This window comes from Neoarius graeffei, chromosome 7 (assembly GCF_027579695.1).
Source record: "Neoarius graeffei isolate fNeoGra1 chromosome 7, fNeoGra1.pri, whole genome shotgun sequence".
NCBI lineage: Eukaryota > Metazoa > Chordata > Actinopteri > Siluriformes > Ariidae > Neoarius > Neoarius graeffei.
Window position 1 is genome coordinate 31493299 of NC_083575.1, and position 17915 is coordinate 31511213.

The 17915-nt window shown below is 43.1% G+C and overlaps 1 protein-coding gene across 2 annotated transcripts in view; it reads left to right on the plus strand.

Moving 5' to 3' along the window:
• The window catches only part of mlh1 (mutL homolog 1, colon cancer, nonpolyposis type 2 (E. coli)), a 64234-nt gene extending 46326 nt beyond the window's left edge, over nt 1-17908 (plus strand). Inside the window, exons 9-19 of one of the 2 annotated variants that reach the window (XM_060925507.1) lie at nt 164-276; nt 382-475; nt 3967-4120; nt 4209-4513; nt 9476-9606; nt 9749-9857; nt 10507-10570; nt 12012-12176; nt 16383-16475; nt 16573-16686; nt 17556-17908. In XM_060925507.1, the coding sequence (XP_060781490.1) occupies nt 164-276; nt 382-475; nt 3967-4120; nt 4209-4513; nt 9476-9606; nt 9749-9857; nt 10507-10570; nt 12012-12176; nt 16383-16475; nt 16573-16686; nt 17556-17705 (1492 nt within the window). In that variant the 3' untranslated portion in view covers nt 17706-17908. Of the gene's footprint in view, nt 1-163; nt 277-381; nt 476-3966; nt 4121-4208; nt 4514-9475; nt 9607-9748; nt 9858-10506; nt 10571-12011; nt 12181-16382; nt 16476-16572; nt 16687-17555 lie in introns of those variants that run through there. The other variant, XR_009655024.1, reaches the window with a different exon arrangement.
• The last annotated feature ends 7 nt before the right edge of the window (nt 17909-17915 follow it).

Consider the following 17915-nt stretch of genomic DNA (forward strand, 5'->3'; position numbering starts at 1 on the left):
AAACACATCACATCCTAAGTGTGATGGATTGTGATGTACTCTGAGGAAAAGCATTTGTTAGATTTCTGAACAGCGAACTCAAATCCTGCTATTGCAAACTAACATAACTTGGGAAGGGAAATGCTGATCTTTGTTCTGAAGGTTCATATCGTGTTATTTACAGGGAGATGATGGAAGTGGAGTGTGAGGATCAGAAGCTTGCTTTCAAATTGAAGGGTTATATCTCAAATGCCAACTACTCGGTCAAGAAGTGTATTCTCATCCTGTTCATTAACCGTGTGTATTTCCTGCATTCTTTTCATGGTTTATGATCATGCCTTATTTATTAACATTTCTTATCAGTAGACATTTGATCACTCTGACTGTGAGATGTTTTTACAGATCGTTTAGTGGAATCCAGTGCCTTGAAGAAAGCAATTGAGACTGTCTATACAGCATACCTTCCGAAAAACACGCATCCTTTTCTTTATCTCAGGTATTTATTTAATCAGGAGCTGGAGATCATAAGTGATCATTTGATTTGCTAAATATACACTTTAAAACAACTACAGAGGTCATTGCTCAGTATATTCAAAAGTTGCAGGATATTGTACTTAAACTAATGAATTTCCCAAAACAGTTCTCAACCACACAGTCTGATTTGATTGAATTGCAATGAAAAGTGTTCTTGCTGTGCTTGTATCCCTCACCAACACTTTCTGCTGACAGCAGGTTGCTAAGTAACAGCAGTGGATGTATTACTCCAAGTTTCTTATCATTACCCAGCAAAATACTATAGCATACAGCTTGTATCATTTTTAGCCTGTTTTGATCAGATCCAGAAGAAGTGTAATAATGATGTGACAGTTAGTTATGACCACACAATCACAACTGGTTTAGATGGGTATTTTAAGTTGTTTCCTCTCCTGCCCTTTATTGTTTTCCTGCTGACCACGGGTTGTTAAGTAACAGCAAAGGTCACGTTCTGTGTTACTCTAAGCACTTTTAGAATTGGTAACCGTATGTTAAACCATTATAAACTAGAAAAGCACTTGGAGAGCGCAGACCTCCGCCAAGAATCCTTTAAAAAAATCCGGGATCCAGAAGGTGATCCGGATCACCACCAAAATTTAATGGATTGTTACTTGTGCCAAGTCACACCTCTGGAAAAAATTTCAGAGCAATCCGTTCATTACTTTTTCCGTAATGTTGCTAAAAAACAAACCAACGCTGCCGAAAACATAACCTCCTTGGCGGAGGTAATAATAATAACTAGAATGCATTTCCGGAGAAAATGCGAAAGTGTGCTTGCTCAGGTGCGCCGCCATGGCGACCCGGCAAGAGAGGCGACCACATGCCCACACAACAAGTTTTGTGTCAACACGCGAAAGTTTGGCCAAGACACAAGGCGGATTCTCATACAGAGATGACAGCCTGGCAAGGTTCTTTACAGGGACATCCCAGAGCATCACTAACATGAAAATGTAGATGTAATTCTAAATCCGTAAAGAGATATGACCCAAAACATGTTTTTGCTCATTGTGGCGCCCCCTAGTGGCCAAATGACACCAAATTTGATGAGGGTACATGAACTGGTGCCGAAAGTCATCTCAACAAATATGGTCTTCATACGTCAAAGCGCTTCTGAGATGTGAGCCAAAATAAGTTTTTGCTAATTGTGACGCCCCCTAGTGGCCAAATGACACCATATTTGATAAGGGTAGTTTGGATGGTGTCCAAAGTCATGCCACTAAATATGGTCTTGATACATCAAAGCGTTTCCGTGATATGAGCTCACTTCCTGTTTGGTGGCTTCGCCATCTATTTTGATTGGCTGCCACGGACAAATGCTTCGACCTGTGAGAGCGAAACGAATATCATTCATTAGGCATGGACTGGAGATCATGTGTGCCAAGTTTCGTGATGATTGGACAAAACATGCAGCCAGGGTCACTCTACCTTCACTTTGGACAAAATTCAAAATAGCGGAAAATCTAATTAGGCGGAGAATGACGTCATAGGGTGCGTTGGAATTGTCTAGCTCCAAGGATTTCAACGGCACCAGACTTATGAAAATCGGACATACGGATCAAAAGTTACGTGCATGAACGCATGTAAGACTGTGATCAGTTGGTGGCGCTAGAGCGTGAGACGTACCAACATGAAACTTGATGAAATCAATCAGGGTCCACTCTATCAGTGTACCAAGTTTCATGACTTTACACCTTATGGTTTGGCCTACAGAAGGAAAAATCTGTTATTTGCGTCGCTTGCCCATTCATTTCAATGGGGAAAAAAATTAATCCTTTAAAAAAATCCAGGATCCAGAAGGTGATCCGGATCACTGCCACAATTTAAGGGTTTGTTACTTGTGCCCAGTCACACCTCTGGAAAAAAATTTCAGAGCAATCCGTTCATTACTTTTTCCATAATGTTGCTAACAGGCAAACAAACAAACAAACCAACGCTACCGAAAACATAACCTCCTTGGCGGAGGTAAAAAGATGCATTACCATTTAGGCTGCTGTGTTAGTTAATAAAAGCTTATAGGCTCTGCAAAATGTTTCACACATCAACGATAACAATATTGTTTCTTTGTTGCCAGTTGTGGTGTAGATATTAAAAACCTAGATCTAGATTTTAAGAATAGAGATTTGAAATGTTCATTGTTTCTTTGCTTTGTTTTCCTTACTTTTTAAACTGCCATATTAAAACATGAAAACAACAAAGTTTGTGGTAACACACTCCCTCTTGCATTCTGTTGCTTTATATTACATTAGCAAAGTATAATTTGCTAATGGAGCCATTGTGTCTTTTTGACCCATTATTAAGCTCTCTAGGCCAAAAATGTACGGAATTCTTCATAGCTTTCTTTTAATGATTACAAGTTCAGTATCAACATTTCAGTCAATATGCCATCCATCCATCTTCTACCGCTTATCCGGATCCGGGTCGCGGGGGTAGCAGCCTAAGCAGAGCAGCCCAGACTTCCCTCTCCCTGGCCACCTCCACCAGCTCTTCTGGGGAAATACCGAGGCGTTCCCAGGCCAGCCGAGAGATGTAATCTCTCCAGCGTGTCCTGGGTCTGCCCCGGGGTCTCCTCCCGGTGGGGCATGCCCAGAAAACCTCCCTTGGGAGGCATCCAGGGGGCATCCTAACAAGGTGCCCGAACCACCTCAACTGACTCCTTTCGATGTGGAGGAGCAGTGGTTTTACTCAGAGTCTCTCCCGAATGACCAAGCTTTTCACCCTTTCTCTAAGGGAGAGCCCAGCCACCCTGCGGAGAAAACTCATTTCTACCGTTTGTATCCGCGATCTCATTCGTTCGGTCACTACCCATAGCTCGTGACCATAGGTGAGAGTGGGAACGTAGATTGCCTTTTGGCTCAGCTCTCTCTTTACTACAACAGACCGGTTTAACATCCGCATCACTGCTGACGCTGCCCTGATCCTTCTGTCCAACTCCCGCTCCCCCTTACCCTCACTTGTGAACAAAACCCCAAGATACTTAAACTCCTCCACTTTAGGTAGCAACTCCCACTGACCTGAAGTAGGCGCTCCACCTGTTTCCGGCTGAGCGCCATGGCCACGGACTTGGAGGTGCTGATCCTCATCCCAGCAGCTTCGCACTCGGCTGCAAACCGTCCCAATATGCATTATTAGTAAATTTGACATGTAAATCTGATGTTTTTATTACACTTTAATTTTTCTTAATTAAGCAAAAGATGGGTTTTCTTTCATTGGTTGCTGTTCCTTTTAATAAAATCGTTATTTTAAGATTTAAAAATAAATCTTTGATTCAAAATATTCAGTTAAATGAGTGGATCTCCTCAGTGCTTAAAAAAAGAGCCATTTAGCTGACTTTACATAAAGTCACCAGTATCAAAATTGAGTAATTTAGGAAGGAAAAAAAAATCATAATTACAATGTGTACAGGTACACATGATAAAATAGTCCATTCAAAAAAAATTTTTTCTTATTTCTTAGTTTAGAAATCGCACCTCATAATGTTGACGTGAATGTGCATCCCACCAAGCATGAAGTGCACTTCCTCCATGAAGACTGCATCATTGCAAGTATTCAGAAACACATTGAGAGTAAACTACTTGGCTCCAATTCTTCTCGCACCTATTTTACACAGGTATACAAAGAAACATCTGTAACTGCATGTTCCTGTATTGTACACTGTGTTTAACTTAATGCATTATACTACTTTGTCTTTTCAACAGACTTTACTTCCTGGGCTTTCAGTATCTGTCAGTGATGTAAAAAGCTCAAGCAGTTCAACAGCTGGCCCCAGTGAGCGTGTCTATGCCAATCAAATGGTGCGAACTGACAGCAAGTCCCAAAAACTAGATGCTTTTATACAGCCAGTAAATAACCCTTCTTCAGTTCCCTGCCTCATAGCAAGTTCTCCAAAACCTGTCCCAGCTGTTGTTAATTCTGAAGCAGAAGTGAATGATGGTCCTGAGGAGTTGCTGGCTAGTGCTACAGACGACATTCAGACTGATGTCCAGTCAGAGGTTCCCCTGAGGTGAGGATGAATGTCTTTTTAAAAGTTGTAATGGTAAGTTAAAAAAAGTACTTTTTAATCACTTTTAAGATAAGCAGAAGCTGCCTTGTTTTAAATTGCTTGATATAGGCACATCTTTCTTCAGGATGAATTTTGCAACCAAAATATGAGAGACTGTAGGTGTCTTTTAAGGGATGCATCAGTTCGATCCTGTGAATCAATTAATTTGATGCAATTAATTTATATTAACTGACATAACAAAGAGCATGCAGATTAACTTGTCTTTAAACATGCCACCATTACGCTGCTTCTGTTTGGCAGAGCTTGGCATTAACTGTGCCAGGATTGAATCAGTTTTGGGTATCTGCCAGTACATACAGTAGTTTGATATTGGTGTCGCATAGAAAACAGACGTTAGGTGCTCTCTGATTTCTATTGTAATGAAATGTTTATTTAATAGTATTTGTAAGGCGAGTAATTTCCCCACAATCTTAAGACAAAAAGGGTTCTTCAAGAGCTTTTTGAATGGTTCATGTTCAAACTTTCTGAAGTGGTTTTATTTGGAACCTTTTCTGAAAAGGAAACCCTTTGTTGTAGTGTTTCTGTAGAACGTTCAACATAATTTTTCCTCTTTTAAGGTTGTAGACAGCGTTCCCCCCCCCCAAGAGTATAGCTTATATTTAGATATTATATTGATTAATCAAAATTCTTTTTTTTTATTGTTAGTCTCCCCCCCCCCCCCCCCCCCAAGATATTTTTGATTGTCTATTTGCAAAAAATAAACTGATACTTGTTGGCAACAACATTTTCATTGGATGCATTTATTTATTTTTAATTATTAATTATTCATTTTTAAAATTTCCTCTCATAATTTAAGTGCTTTAGAGTACTGTATATAAAGAGCTATATACATAGTTTGTTTGGTCGTATTTATTTATGAATGAAGCACATTGGCTAAAAGTATGTGGACACCTGCCCATCACACCTGTATAAGCTTGTTGGACACCCCATTCTAAAAACATTGAGTTTGTGGGTATTTGTGTCCCATTCAGTCAAAATTTGAGATCAGGCACTGATGGACAAGAAGGCCTGGCCGGTGTTCAGTGTAGATGGGGTCAGGGCTAGGCCAAACTCGTCAAACAGTCTTTTTATGAACCTTGATTTGTGCACAAGGGCCAGTCATGATGAAACAGGAAAGAGCCTTCCCCAAACTGTTGTCAAAAGTTGGAGGTGTACAATTGTGTAAAATGTTTGTATACTGTAGCATTAACTTTACCCTTCAGTGGAAATAAATAGGCCCCCCTAGCTGGAACTCTGAAAAATTGCCTCAGACCATTATCCCTCCTCCACCCATCTTGCATTTTTAAAATGCTTAGTGTTGGCTCAGCTATGTAAATTCCTTTCATGAAGATCCTGATGCCCCTCCTAGAACTGCCACCTTATTGTGGTGGAGGGGTTTGTGTGCTTGAATGATCCTAGGAGCTATGTTGTCGGGGGCATTACGCCCCTGTTAGGGTCTCCCAAGGCAGACAGGTCCTAGGTGACAGGCCAGACCAAGAGCAGTTCACCAAAACCCTTATGGAGAATAATCAATCAAGGACCGTGACGTCGCCCGGTATGGCGCAGCCAGAGCCCCACCCTGGAGCCAGGCCCGGGGTTGGGGCTCGTATGCGAGCGCTTGGTGACCGGGCCTTTGCCCACGGGGCCCGGCCGGGCTCAGCCTGAAGCGGTGACGTGGGCCCGACCTCCTGTGGGTTCACCACCCACAGAGGTAGCCGTAGGGGGCCGGTGCAGTGTGGATTGGGCGACAGTCGAAGGCAGGGGCCTCGACGACCTGATCCCCGAACACAGCGGCTAGCTGTTGGGACATAGAATGTCACTTCGCTGGGGGGGGGGTTGAGAGGTACCGGCTAGAGATGGTCGGGCTCACTTCCACGCACAGCTTGGGCTCTGGAACCCAGCTCCTCAAGAGGAGCTGGACTCTCCACTTTTCTGGAGTCGCCCATGGTGAGCGGTGGCGGGCTGGTGTGGGTTTGCTTATAGCTCCCCAGCTCAGCCGCCATGTGTTGGAGTTTACCCCAGTGAACAAGAGGGTCGCCTCTCTGCGCCTTCGGATTGGGGAGAGGGCTCTTGCTGTTTGTGCCTATGGGCCAAATAGCAGTATAGAGTATCCGGCCTTCTTGGAGTCCCTGGGAGAGGTACTGAGAGGTGCTCAGACTGGGGACTCCATTGTTCTACTGGGGGACTTCAATGCTCACGTGGGCTACGACAGTGACACCTGGAGGGGCGTGGTTGGGAAGAACGGCCTCCCCGATCTGAACCCGAGTGGTGTTTTGTTATTGGACTTCTGTGCTAGTCACGGTTTGTCCATAATGAACACCATGTTCGAGCATGGGGTGTCCATAAGTGCACGTGGCACCAGGACACCTTAGGTCGGAGGTCGATGATCAACTTTGTTGTCGTTTCATCTGATCTCCGGCCCTATGTCTTGGACACTCGGGTGAAGAGAGGGGCTGAGCTGTCAACTGATCACCACCTGGTGGTGAGTTGGATCCGCTGGCGGAGGAGGAAGCCGGACAGACCTGGCAGGCCCAAACGTATGGTGAGGGTCTGCTGGGAACGTCTGGCTGAGCACTCTGTCGGGGAGGTCTTTAACTCCCACCTCTGGGAGAGCTTCTCCCAGCTTCCGAGGGAGGCGGGGGACATTGAGTCCGAGTGGACCATGTTCTCTACCTCCATTGTAGATGCAGCTGTTCGGGGCTGTGGCTGCAAGGTCTCCGGTGCCTGTCATGGCGGCAATCCCCGAACCCAGTGGTGGACACCGGAAGTAAGGGATGCTGTCAAGCTGAAGAAGGAATCCTATCAGGCCATGTTGACCTCCAGGACTCCTGAGGCAGCTGACGGGTATCGGCAGGCCAGGCGTGCCGCAGCTCGGGCAGTTGCGGAGGCAAAAACTCAGAACTGGGAGGAGTTCGGGGAGGCCATGGAGAAGGACTGTCAGTCGGCCTCGGAGAAATTCTGGCAACCAGTCCGGCGCCTCAGGAGGGGGAAGCAGTACTCTGCCAACACTGTTTACAGTGCGGGTGGGGAGCTGTTGACCTTGACTGGGGACATTGTCGGGCGGTGGAAGGAATACTTTGAGGATCTCCTCAATCCCACCGTCATGTCTTCCATTGAGGAGGCGGAGGCTGAGGACTCAGAGGTGGACTCGTCCATTACCCCAGCCGAAGTCACTGAGGTGGTTTGCAAGCTCCTCGGTGGCAAGGCACCGGGGGTGGATGAGATCTGCCCTGAGTATCTCAAGTCTCTGGATGTTGTGGGGCTGTCTTGGCTGACATGCCTCTGCAACATCGCGTTGCGGTCGGGGACAGTGCCTCTGGAGTGGCAGACTGGGGTGGTGGTCCCTCTTTTTAAGAAAGGGGACCGGAGAGTGTGCTCCAATTATAGGGGAATCTCACTTCTCAGCCTCCCAGGGAAGGTTTACTCCAGGGTACTGGAGAGGAGAATTCAGCCAATAGTTGAACCTTGGATCCAGGAGGAACAATGCGGTTTTCGTCATGGTCGCGGAACACTGGACCAGCTCTATACCCTTCATAGGGTGCTTGAGGGTTCATGGGAGTTTGCCCAACCAGTCCACATGTGCTTTGTGGATCTGGAGAAGGCATTCGACCGTGTCCCTCGTGGTATTCTGTGGGGGGTGCTTTGGGAGTATGGGGTTCGGGGCTCTTTGCTAAGGGCTGTCCGGTCCCTGTACGAACGGAGCAGGAGTCTGGTTTGCATTGCTGGCAGTAAGTCAGACCTGTTCCCAGTGCATGTTGGACTCTGGCAGGGCTGCCCTTTGTCACCGGTTCTGTTCATAATTTTTATGGACAGAATTTCTAGGCGCAGCCAGGGGCCGGAAGGAATCCTGTTTGGGAACCACAGGATTTCATCTCTGCTTTTTGTGGATGATGTCCTGTTGGCTTCTTCAAACCAGGACCTTCAGCATGCACTGGGGCGGTTTGCAGCCGAGTGTGAAGCGGCTGGGATGAGAATCAGCACCTCCAAGTCCGAGGCCATGGTTCTCGACCGGAAAAGGGTGGCTTGCCCTCTCCAGGATGGTGGAGAAGTCCTACCTCAAGTGGAGGAGTTTAAGTATCTCGGGATCTTGTTCACGAGTGAGGGAAGGATAGAGTGTGAGGTTGACAGGCGGATCGGTGCAGCCTCCGCAGTGATGCGGTCGCTTTACTGGTCTGTTGTGGTGAAGAAGGAGCTGAGCCAAAAGGCGAAGCTCTCGATTTACCGATCGATCTACATTCTGACTCTTACCTATGGTCATGAGCTTTGGGTAATGACCGAAAGAACAAGATCGCGGATACAAGCAGCCGAAATGAGTTTCCTTCACAGGGTGGCTGGGCGCTCCCTTAGAGATAGGGTGAGAAGCACAGTCACTTGGGAGGAGCTCGGAGTAGAGCCGCTGCTCCTCCACATCGAGAGGAATCAGCTGAGGTGGCTCGGGCATCTCTTTCGGATGCCTCCTGGATGGACGCCTCCCTGGGGAGGTGTTCCAGGCATGTCCCCCTGGGAGGAGGCCCCGAGGAAGACCCAGGACACGCTGGAGGGACCATGTCTCTTGGCTGGCCTGAGAACGCCTCGGTGTTCTTCCTGAGGAGCTGGCCGAGGTGTCTGGGGAAAGGGAAGTTTGGGCTTCCATGCTCAGACTGCTGCCTCCCCGACCCGGCCCCGGATAAGCGGATGAAGACGAGACAAAGATCCTGATGCACAATTCTTGAAGAATTTAGTGAAGCTGTTCCAGCACCTTGTGGTGGCCTGACACCTTATTAATCCACTTCATGTTGGGTTTTCCTTTAATTTGACAACTGTTTGTAAATAAAATTTACTAGGTCTTTTGTACAGACTTACTTCACCAGGTATATTTCAGGTCTGTGGGGAAACGTATATTGTGAGTGACGCACAAATATCCACTTATTATTGCTGTACTAGGAAACGACCTCATGTTGATGTTGCTGAGGAAAAGGAGGATGTGACGGTGGCCTGCACTCCCCAGAGACGAGTCATCAAGCTAACCAGCGTGAAGGAGCTGCGAAATGAAATCGCAGAACAAGCTCATAAAGGTAAGATAGTAGAGCAATGCATAGTACATGCCAATTAGTTGTGACTAATTTGTAGTAAAGAGTTGCTAGTTTTTGGAACAGCATGCTTATAAATTATGACGCCTTGTATCTTCATTACCATTGTCTGTTTTTGTACCCACAGGTTTGCAAGAGATACTACATAATCATTCGTTTGTTGGATGTGTTAATCCTCAGTGGTCTCTGGTCCAACACCACACCAAACTGTACCTGTTAAACACCACCAAACTCAGGTTAGAAACTGAATCCACATTTAATCATGCATTAAATCTGTTTTTAATAGTAAAATGTAAAAAATGCTTTGAAAATGTTAATTGTAGAGGCTTTCTAGGCACAACAGAAAAGCATTCACCCTATTGTCTGGCGGTCCCTGTCCAATATGCCATAGCCATTTATTGCTGGGAGCAAAATGTGGTGTATTCTTTGACACTACGTGATTAACTAACCTCCCTCCCGGTCGTAGCAACATGAGCCAATCATGGCTATCTGTGCAGTCATGTATGCGGAAGAGAGCAGATGGTGTTTTCCTCAGAGTCTGACATTGCCCTGTGACCCTGTATGAGCAGCAAATGCAATTGGCTGGCTTCTAGCATGTGTTAGCCTTCAGTCTCTCTGGTTGGTAGCTATAGTATGAGGAGGGGTTGATCTGGCTGGTGGGTGGGAATTGTCAGATGCCAGATTAGGGAGAAAAGGTGGGTACTTTGTAGACAGCAGAGGACTTTCTGGTCTTAAGTTGGTCACTGAAAAGATTTGGCAGTTCATCTAAACAAGTCCTAATAATAAAAAGCCTGTAGTTTTGAATGGCTAAAACAAACATCCAAGAATTTGTATTATGTACATGCTTCATACAGTTGTTAGACTTTTTTTTTTTTTCCTCCCCAGTCAAGAGCTGTTTTACCAGATTTTGATGTATGATTTTGGTAACTTCGGTGTTCTCCAGTTGTCGGTAAGTGTATGGGCATTTTGCATTTGTAAACTGAACATTCTGTCAAAAATTGAGAAAGAAATGTTTAGGAAAACAATTTGGTTACTTCCTATAGAAAATCCTGTTTCTGCCTTTTCTCATTATGCCTTTGCTCCTCATTCTTATTGTGTGTGCAGTAGGGACACTACTAAGCCTTCATAAAAATCATATTAGATATTTAAAATGCCCAACAGATTCCATGAACCAAAGCTGCACGTTTTAAAGTGCATATCACGGGTAAATTCAGGAGCAAGATCAATGTAATTCTCCTATTTTATATTAAACTTTGGTCAAATATATGTAACATTCTGTATTCTCTGCAATTTTTTTACCTTGCGCAATACCAGAAAAATTCAGTTGAAATCAAGCCATTTGAGGCGAATTGGTCCGCCTCTGAAAAAACTTGGCATTTGGATTTCCCGGCAAACATTGATTTTCGTGACGTCGCGTGCGGGACGCCTCCCTCTGAATGCTACGTCAGCGCTGGTTTGTTTGAGAAAACGACCTGGTGGTTTTCTGCAAATTTCTTCAACGTTATCACGTAATTATTAAAATGGTTAACAGATGTATCGTAGGAGGGTGTAGCAACACCAATCATGATGGGATTAGTACTCATCGTTTCCCAAAAGACCGGACAGTGAGAGAGAAACGGGAGCGCTTGGTCTATACAGGCTGTGCACTGAAACCGTGCAAAGCTCGCGCAGCCTGCTGGTGCTTCCGCAGGTGACGCCACAAATCTGGCTCCAGACTCCCTTGGGATTTTTCCAGATGCGTTTTGTTATTTTTTTTTTTTTTTCTGCTGTAGACAGATGGCCTTGTGCAAAATTACCCTTCTGGATGAGTGTGTAAAGAGACGTACTTTCATATAAAAAAAACACGAAATTGGTCCAGAATATGCACTTTAATGTTAAAAGTGTGAAGTATTATTATTATTATTATTATTATTATTATTATTATTATTATTAGAATCTGTCCTTGCACATGACAGTTTAATTTGCTTTTAAAGGAATTTTTTTTTGATTGGGTCAATTATTAATGAATATTTGTACATTGTTTTGAGACAGTTTCATGCTGCAAGTATAGCATAATTTTTTTTTTTTTTTAACCATAAAATTTTGAATTAGAGTATTTATTTACTGGAGGATTTTATAATGTTAGTCCCTGCTGAACTGTTGATAATATACTGATTAAATGTCATCTTGCATTTAAGTATTTGGCTGATGTTTTTATCCAAAGGTACCTACAACTGAGACTAAAACAGGGTATGGTTGAGTTAGGGTCCAGCAATTTGGTGGTGCCAGATTTTGAACTTACTCAACCAAAGCTTTAACCACTGAGTCACCTCTGCCCTATAGGAAGAGCCCATTAAAATGTTTCTCTTCCTGGAGCAGAACAGTATGGATCCAAGTTGTGTTTATTACAGAATCCAGCCCCTCTGTATGACTTGGCCATCTTGGCACTGGACTCAACGGAGAGCGGCTGGACAGAGGAGGATGGGCCTAAAGAAGGATTGGCCCAGTATATAGTAGACTTCTTGAAGAAAAAAGCTGAAATGTTGGAAGATTATTTCTCCATGACGATAGATGAGGTGGGTGAGTTGCATTTATTTTTGAGAGTTTTATTTTTATGCCCAATATTTCAAACTTCTCCATCAGCTTAATCAGCTTTCCATCAGTTTGGCCCTTCACATACATAATCTCTTATAGGTTATGGCCCGAGAGTCCTTCTGGTGCGCACGCCAAAGCGTGCAGGACTGATACAGTGTAACTATTGAAAGAAAATATGAAGTGGGAGATAATGGGGGAATCGACGAACTGCCCAAATGTCAAATCAAATGCCATTTATTAAGTAAATGGGTTTCTTTTTTGCTCTAATAATTCTCTGGTCGTGATTCTTGATTTGGGTAGATGCAGTGGCATGGGGCAACAGCTGGAAAATTTAATTAGATTTGTATAAATCATGTACAGGTATATTTACCACTACATATACTAATAAATATTATAATTTTATCATGGATTGAAATATGCAAATATGAGTGTCCATTTCGTGCCTTGACTCGAACACCGATGTAAATATATTCTAATCAATCTAGATCATTAGCTGGTGGTTATTAACTGATAATTAAAAAAAAAGAAGCATATTTACACGGGTTGTCATCAACTTGTCCACAGCTCTCCTCTTCTTGACAGGGGATGTAAGTTTAGTTTGCACAAACCTCACTCACGGTCACTTTAGATTCGTGTCTTTTCTCGGAATTTCGTGAACTGAATGTCCTGTTGTATATGAATTTCAACATCAAAACACAACACAGCGCTTTCCCATCATTATTTTTGTAAGATTCCTACAACAATATCCAGTTTTGGTGAGTAAACAAGCACGGAGTCAGATGAACTGAAATGAGCCAGATAACCGGGGTTCCATGTGTAACGTCATGCGAGATTATCCCTGAGGCAAGGCTGCCTTTTTCTGGGATCCAAAAGCTGCAATTTATCGATAGTTTTGTGCTTGATAATAAAATGGCAAATTTATATTATTTTCCCCCCTGTTTTATTAATTCATTTTGGTCATTACTAATGATGTATATTCATTTTAAAGCATTGCAGTAAGGCATTACATACACTTTAACCCATCTGGGGATATGAGCACACGTACCCAGAGCAGTGGGCAGCTGTGCTGCAGCGCCCGTGGAGCAGTTGGGCTTTAGGTGCCTTGTTCAAGGGTACTTCAGCCATCAGGACTTTGCTGGTCCAGAGAACTGAACTAATTTTATATTTATATAAATAAAATACACAACACACACACAATTTTATATAGATTGTGTATAATATATAAATAAAAATGTGTGTGTATATGGGCAATTCTTCAGCAGAGAAGCCAAATTGATTAAATTATTGAGCTTGCCTTAACTTGTCAGCTCAGTGATGTTGCTGAAGTATGGAATCCACAGAAAAATCAACTGAAAACTATATTTAAAAAGCATCACCCAAATTATAGCAATGTTGCTTCAGAGAAATCTTGATTTGAATTTTAAGACATGAATTTTTTTTTCTGATGTAATTCCGTTACTTACTTTTCATTCCTCATAAAAGATTTTGCATTCAGAGCTAAACAGCCAATTTTGCCTTTTTTTTGGGTCAAAAGATCCTCCATACAGTGTGAAATTTTTATTTAATAAATCTTGAGTACTGCAACTAAAGAAGTTACCACGTTTTGCCGTGAATGTAATTCTGTTACCAAAGAACTACTCAAGTCTTTAGTAACTGCAGTATTTTTGGTACAGGGTTACTTGATATTGACATTGCACATTTTATTATTGTTGTTGTAAGTGAAGGGTTTATTCAAGCCTGCATTATAATAGCCCAGGGTGAACAATAGCGACAGATCTTCAAACCAATCATGAGTGACTTTTCTTGGTTGTTTCATCCAGTGCTAGTAGGACGTCAGTTCTAGCCATATTCTACAATGACCCTAACCCATAACGGTCATTGCTTGTTTACCGCAATGCATTATGGGTGATATCTGGGCTCAGCTCTGCTATATTGTTTACTTTCGCCTTTGTTAAACACTGCATTGTTCTGTCTCGCTGGTTTTAGTCGTGCCTAAAGTGAATTGTTGTGTCTTACTGTGTCTCCACAACAAAAAGAACACCAGCTAATTTGAGCTTTTATCAGCTGCCAGTCGAAGAGAAAGAAATGGATAAGTTTCATCCGCAATGAAAACCTTCAAACTGGATCGAAATGGACAAGTGTTTGTAGCTTACATTTCTCTGGTGGGGAAAAAGACGGACTTAAACTTTTTCATTTCCATGGTCTGTGGAACGGCCTTCGGTTATAGATGATTATAACAATCGACACTGTTCATCGTCTGAAACTAGCGATATTCCAAAGCCTGTAAAACGAAGAAGCATTCTTCAGCCTTTGCCTCTCAACGTACCGAAGCACTCGGCAGCCAAACGAGCCTGTTGGACCGATAAAACTCACAAACCATGAAGGGTTCTCTTTCGGGTATGTATAATGTTCAGTGTACCTCACTAGCAGCATTTATTGAAGTAAATGCATTTATACTGAACATCACATGGCAGATCAGTGGGTTTCCAAAGATTTTTTTTTTTGTAGTGTTTCCTGATACCTGTTAGCCCTGCGCACTTTGGTGCGTGCATCAGTGAGATTCTCAGGCGCGCTCTGGAGTGCACGCTCGCCAAGCAGACTCTCGCACGCGCGCTGTTAACTATGCACACTTGTGGATGATGAAAGCGCAAACTGTGCACCTCTGAGTATGGTCAACGCACATTCTGCACGAAGTATTACGCCACATCAGTGCGAATTACCGAGCCTTAGAGTCCCTATTTAGATTTCCTGGTTTCCGTTTTTCTTTTTGCCTGTGATATTCAGTTTGTGCCTCGCCCAACCACTTGCTAGATTCACGTTTGAGTTTGCTTGCCGATTTTGGATTGTTTGCCTGTTTGTTTGTTTTTCACTGTTGTAAATAAAGATTCCTTCTGCATTTGCATCCGTCTCCAACCGCGCCTCTGACAATATCAAGTTTTATTTAACTAATCATTAATTTATAAATGTTTTGATGCTGTTCATCTGGGCCCAGGATCACAATGCAATCTTAGACTGAAGTCAAAAGTTGATTTTTTTTTTTTCTTTTTTCTTCCTCTCCATAATAGTTTCCCTTACTGTATCTGTAACTTTCATTGTGCTGGATCAAGATAAAGTACAAGGCTAAGATTTCATCAGAACAAAGCTTCTTAGAAAATGGTACAGTATAACTGAAGATTAAAAGAAACAAATTTAGACTCAAGTCTAAGATTGCGTCGTGATCCTGGGACCTGTAGTCCAGAGGGGTGTTTTTAATAAATAAAAAAAAAAAACCTTACCTTCTCACCAAGCTTGATTTGAATTCCGATTTTCCTGCTGTAAACCCTTGACATGTTGTCCACCTCTTTAAATCCCCAATTTCATTGTCTTCCATGACAGAGCTCGGCAAAATTGCTCCTCATCTCATCTCATTATCTCTAGCCGCTTTATCCTTCTACAGGGTCGCAGGCAAGCTGGAGCCTATCCCAGCTGACTACGGGCAAAAGGCGGGGTACACCCTGGACAAGTCGCCAGGTCATCACAGGGCTGACACATAGACACAGACAACCATTCACACTCACATTCACACCTACGGTCAATTTAGAGTCACCAGTTAACCTAACCTGCATGTCTTTGGACTGGGGGAAACCGGAGCACCCGGAGGAAACCCACGCGGACACGGGGAGAACATGCAAACTCCGCACAGAAAGGCCCTCGCCGGCCCCGGGGCTCGAACCCGGACCTTCTTGCTGTGAGGCGACAGCGCTAACCACTACACCACCATGCTGCCCAAAATTGCTCCTCTCACGTAAAATTAATCTAATATCCTGCTATATCGCTCAACTACCGACCCCAGCGATCCCCCATAATGCATTACGGTAAACAAGTGATGACGTAGTTATGCTTGGGGTCTATTGACATGCTTATTAGGGTCATTCACACCTCTGCCCTCCACCCCTCCCCCTTCCTTCTGCCAGTGATTTTAATTCTCGGCATTTTATGGCACAGGCGAATGTGGGCTTCACAGGCTGTAAACAGCCACTAACTGCTGGGATATGCTGAGGTTTGCAGATGATCACAGGGCTGAACATCTGGTTTTTCATGCGGTGAAATGTGTTAAACTTTACTCCCTTGACGAGGGTAGGAGATCATATTAAAGACTGGAGTTAGATAACCTTGTGATTGTGTTGATTTGTATTTTATTTAATTAGGAAGGAAATCTGACTGGTTTACCACTTCTGCTGGATAACTATAGTCCTGCAATGGAGGGTCTGCCATTGTTCATCCTGCGCTTAGCCACAGAGGTTCGTCCCGTACTGGTTAAAATTGACCGATTTTTAAAACAATTGTGTTTAACTGTACAGTACATAGTGTACCTCAAACCTTATTTTTGTAATTCAGGTGAACTGGGACAATGAGAAGGATTGTTTCCGTGACTTCAGTAAAGAGTGCAGTTACTTCTACTCCATAAGAAAAGAGTACACACTGGAGCCAGAGGAAAGAACAGACCTTGAAGTAAGCAGACCCTGTAGTTGTTTGCTCTTAAGTGAAGCATAAATGGCAATAGCCCATCAAACAAAGTTGCGTAAGGTTGTAAATGATTTTACACAAATTCCACTGACCATTTCCTCATTTATTATATTTGTAATCGTGTATTTTTAATCTTTGGCCTCAGACTTGCATCAGGATGCTGCAAGATTTTCAGTTAATATCAGTATCATTTATAGTAATTTAAAGTAGTATAACTAGTACATGGCTAAAAAAAAAACAACTAAATAACTTAATTATGCATGCAGGAACCTTGTGTTTTACGATTTGTACATTTGAATAGGAATGCACAGATGTAATTGTTTATTCACTTTATTGTGGTGATGAATCCTGCAGCAATAAACATCTGCCTTTTTAAAAATGGCTACCAATAATTTCAACAAAAGGATTGCAAAAGACAAACCTCTTGAACCATCCTAAATCAAAAACTGTGTTCATAGTAATGTTTTTATTTCAGGTTTTCATTTTGTACAGACCTTTTTATGCCATTTTGGTGGCTTCCAAAACAAACCAACAAAAACAAACAATCTTTATTTGCAGCAACCTCAGAAGTAAATACCTTTAATGTGACATCACTCATTTCTCCTGTCTTCTTTTGTTACAACTTGCACTTTGCTGAATGTTTTCCTTTTATTGGCTTATTCACAAGTGTGTAAATTCAGCCTTGCTCCATGTGTTGGGGCATGTTGTATGCATGGAACAGTGGGAGGGAGCTCATCAATGTTCTAGTTTCAAGAAACCTTGTTCATGTGTCAGTCTGTGTGCTCAGATATGTGCTCATTTCAACGAAGTGTTGATGAATAAAGACCATTGATTTAAACTGAGTGTTCTTGTAGGAGGCAGAACCGAGCTGGCAGTGGAAGGTTGAGCATGTTCTCTTCAAAGCATTGCGCTCTTTCAGCCCACCACAACGCTGTAGTGAAGACGGCAGTGTCCTCCATATAGCCCATCTGCCCGACCTCTACAAAGTGTTTGAGAGATGCTAAAAACCCAGTGTTGAATAAATTTGTCACAGTCGTGTGCGTTAGGCTTCATGACTGCTTACTGTCTGTTTTATCCATATTCTGTTGTCATATTTGATGGGCTTTGTTACATGGATTTTGAAGATGAATTTGTTTAAGAAGGGGTTTATACTTGAGATGTTTTCACTTTACAATGTGTTTAAAACCAATAAATATTATTGAATATATTTCAGT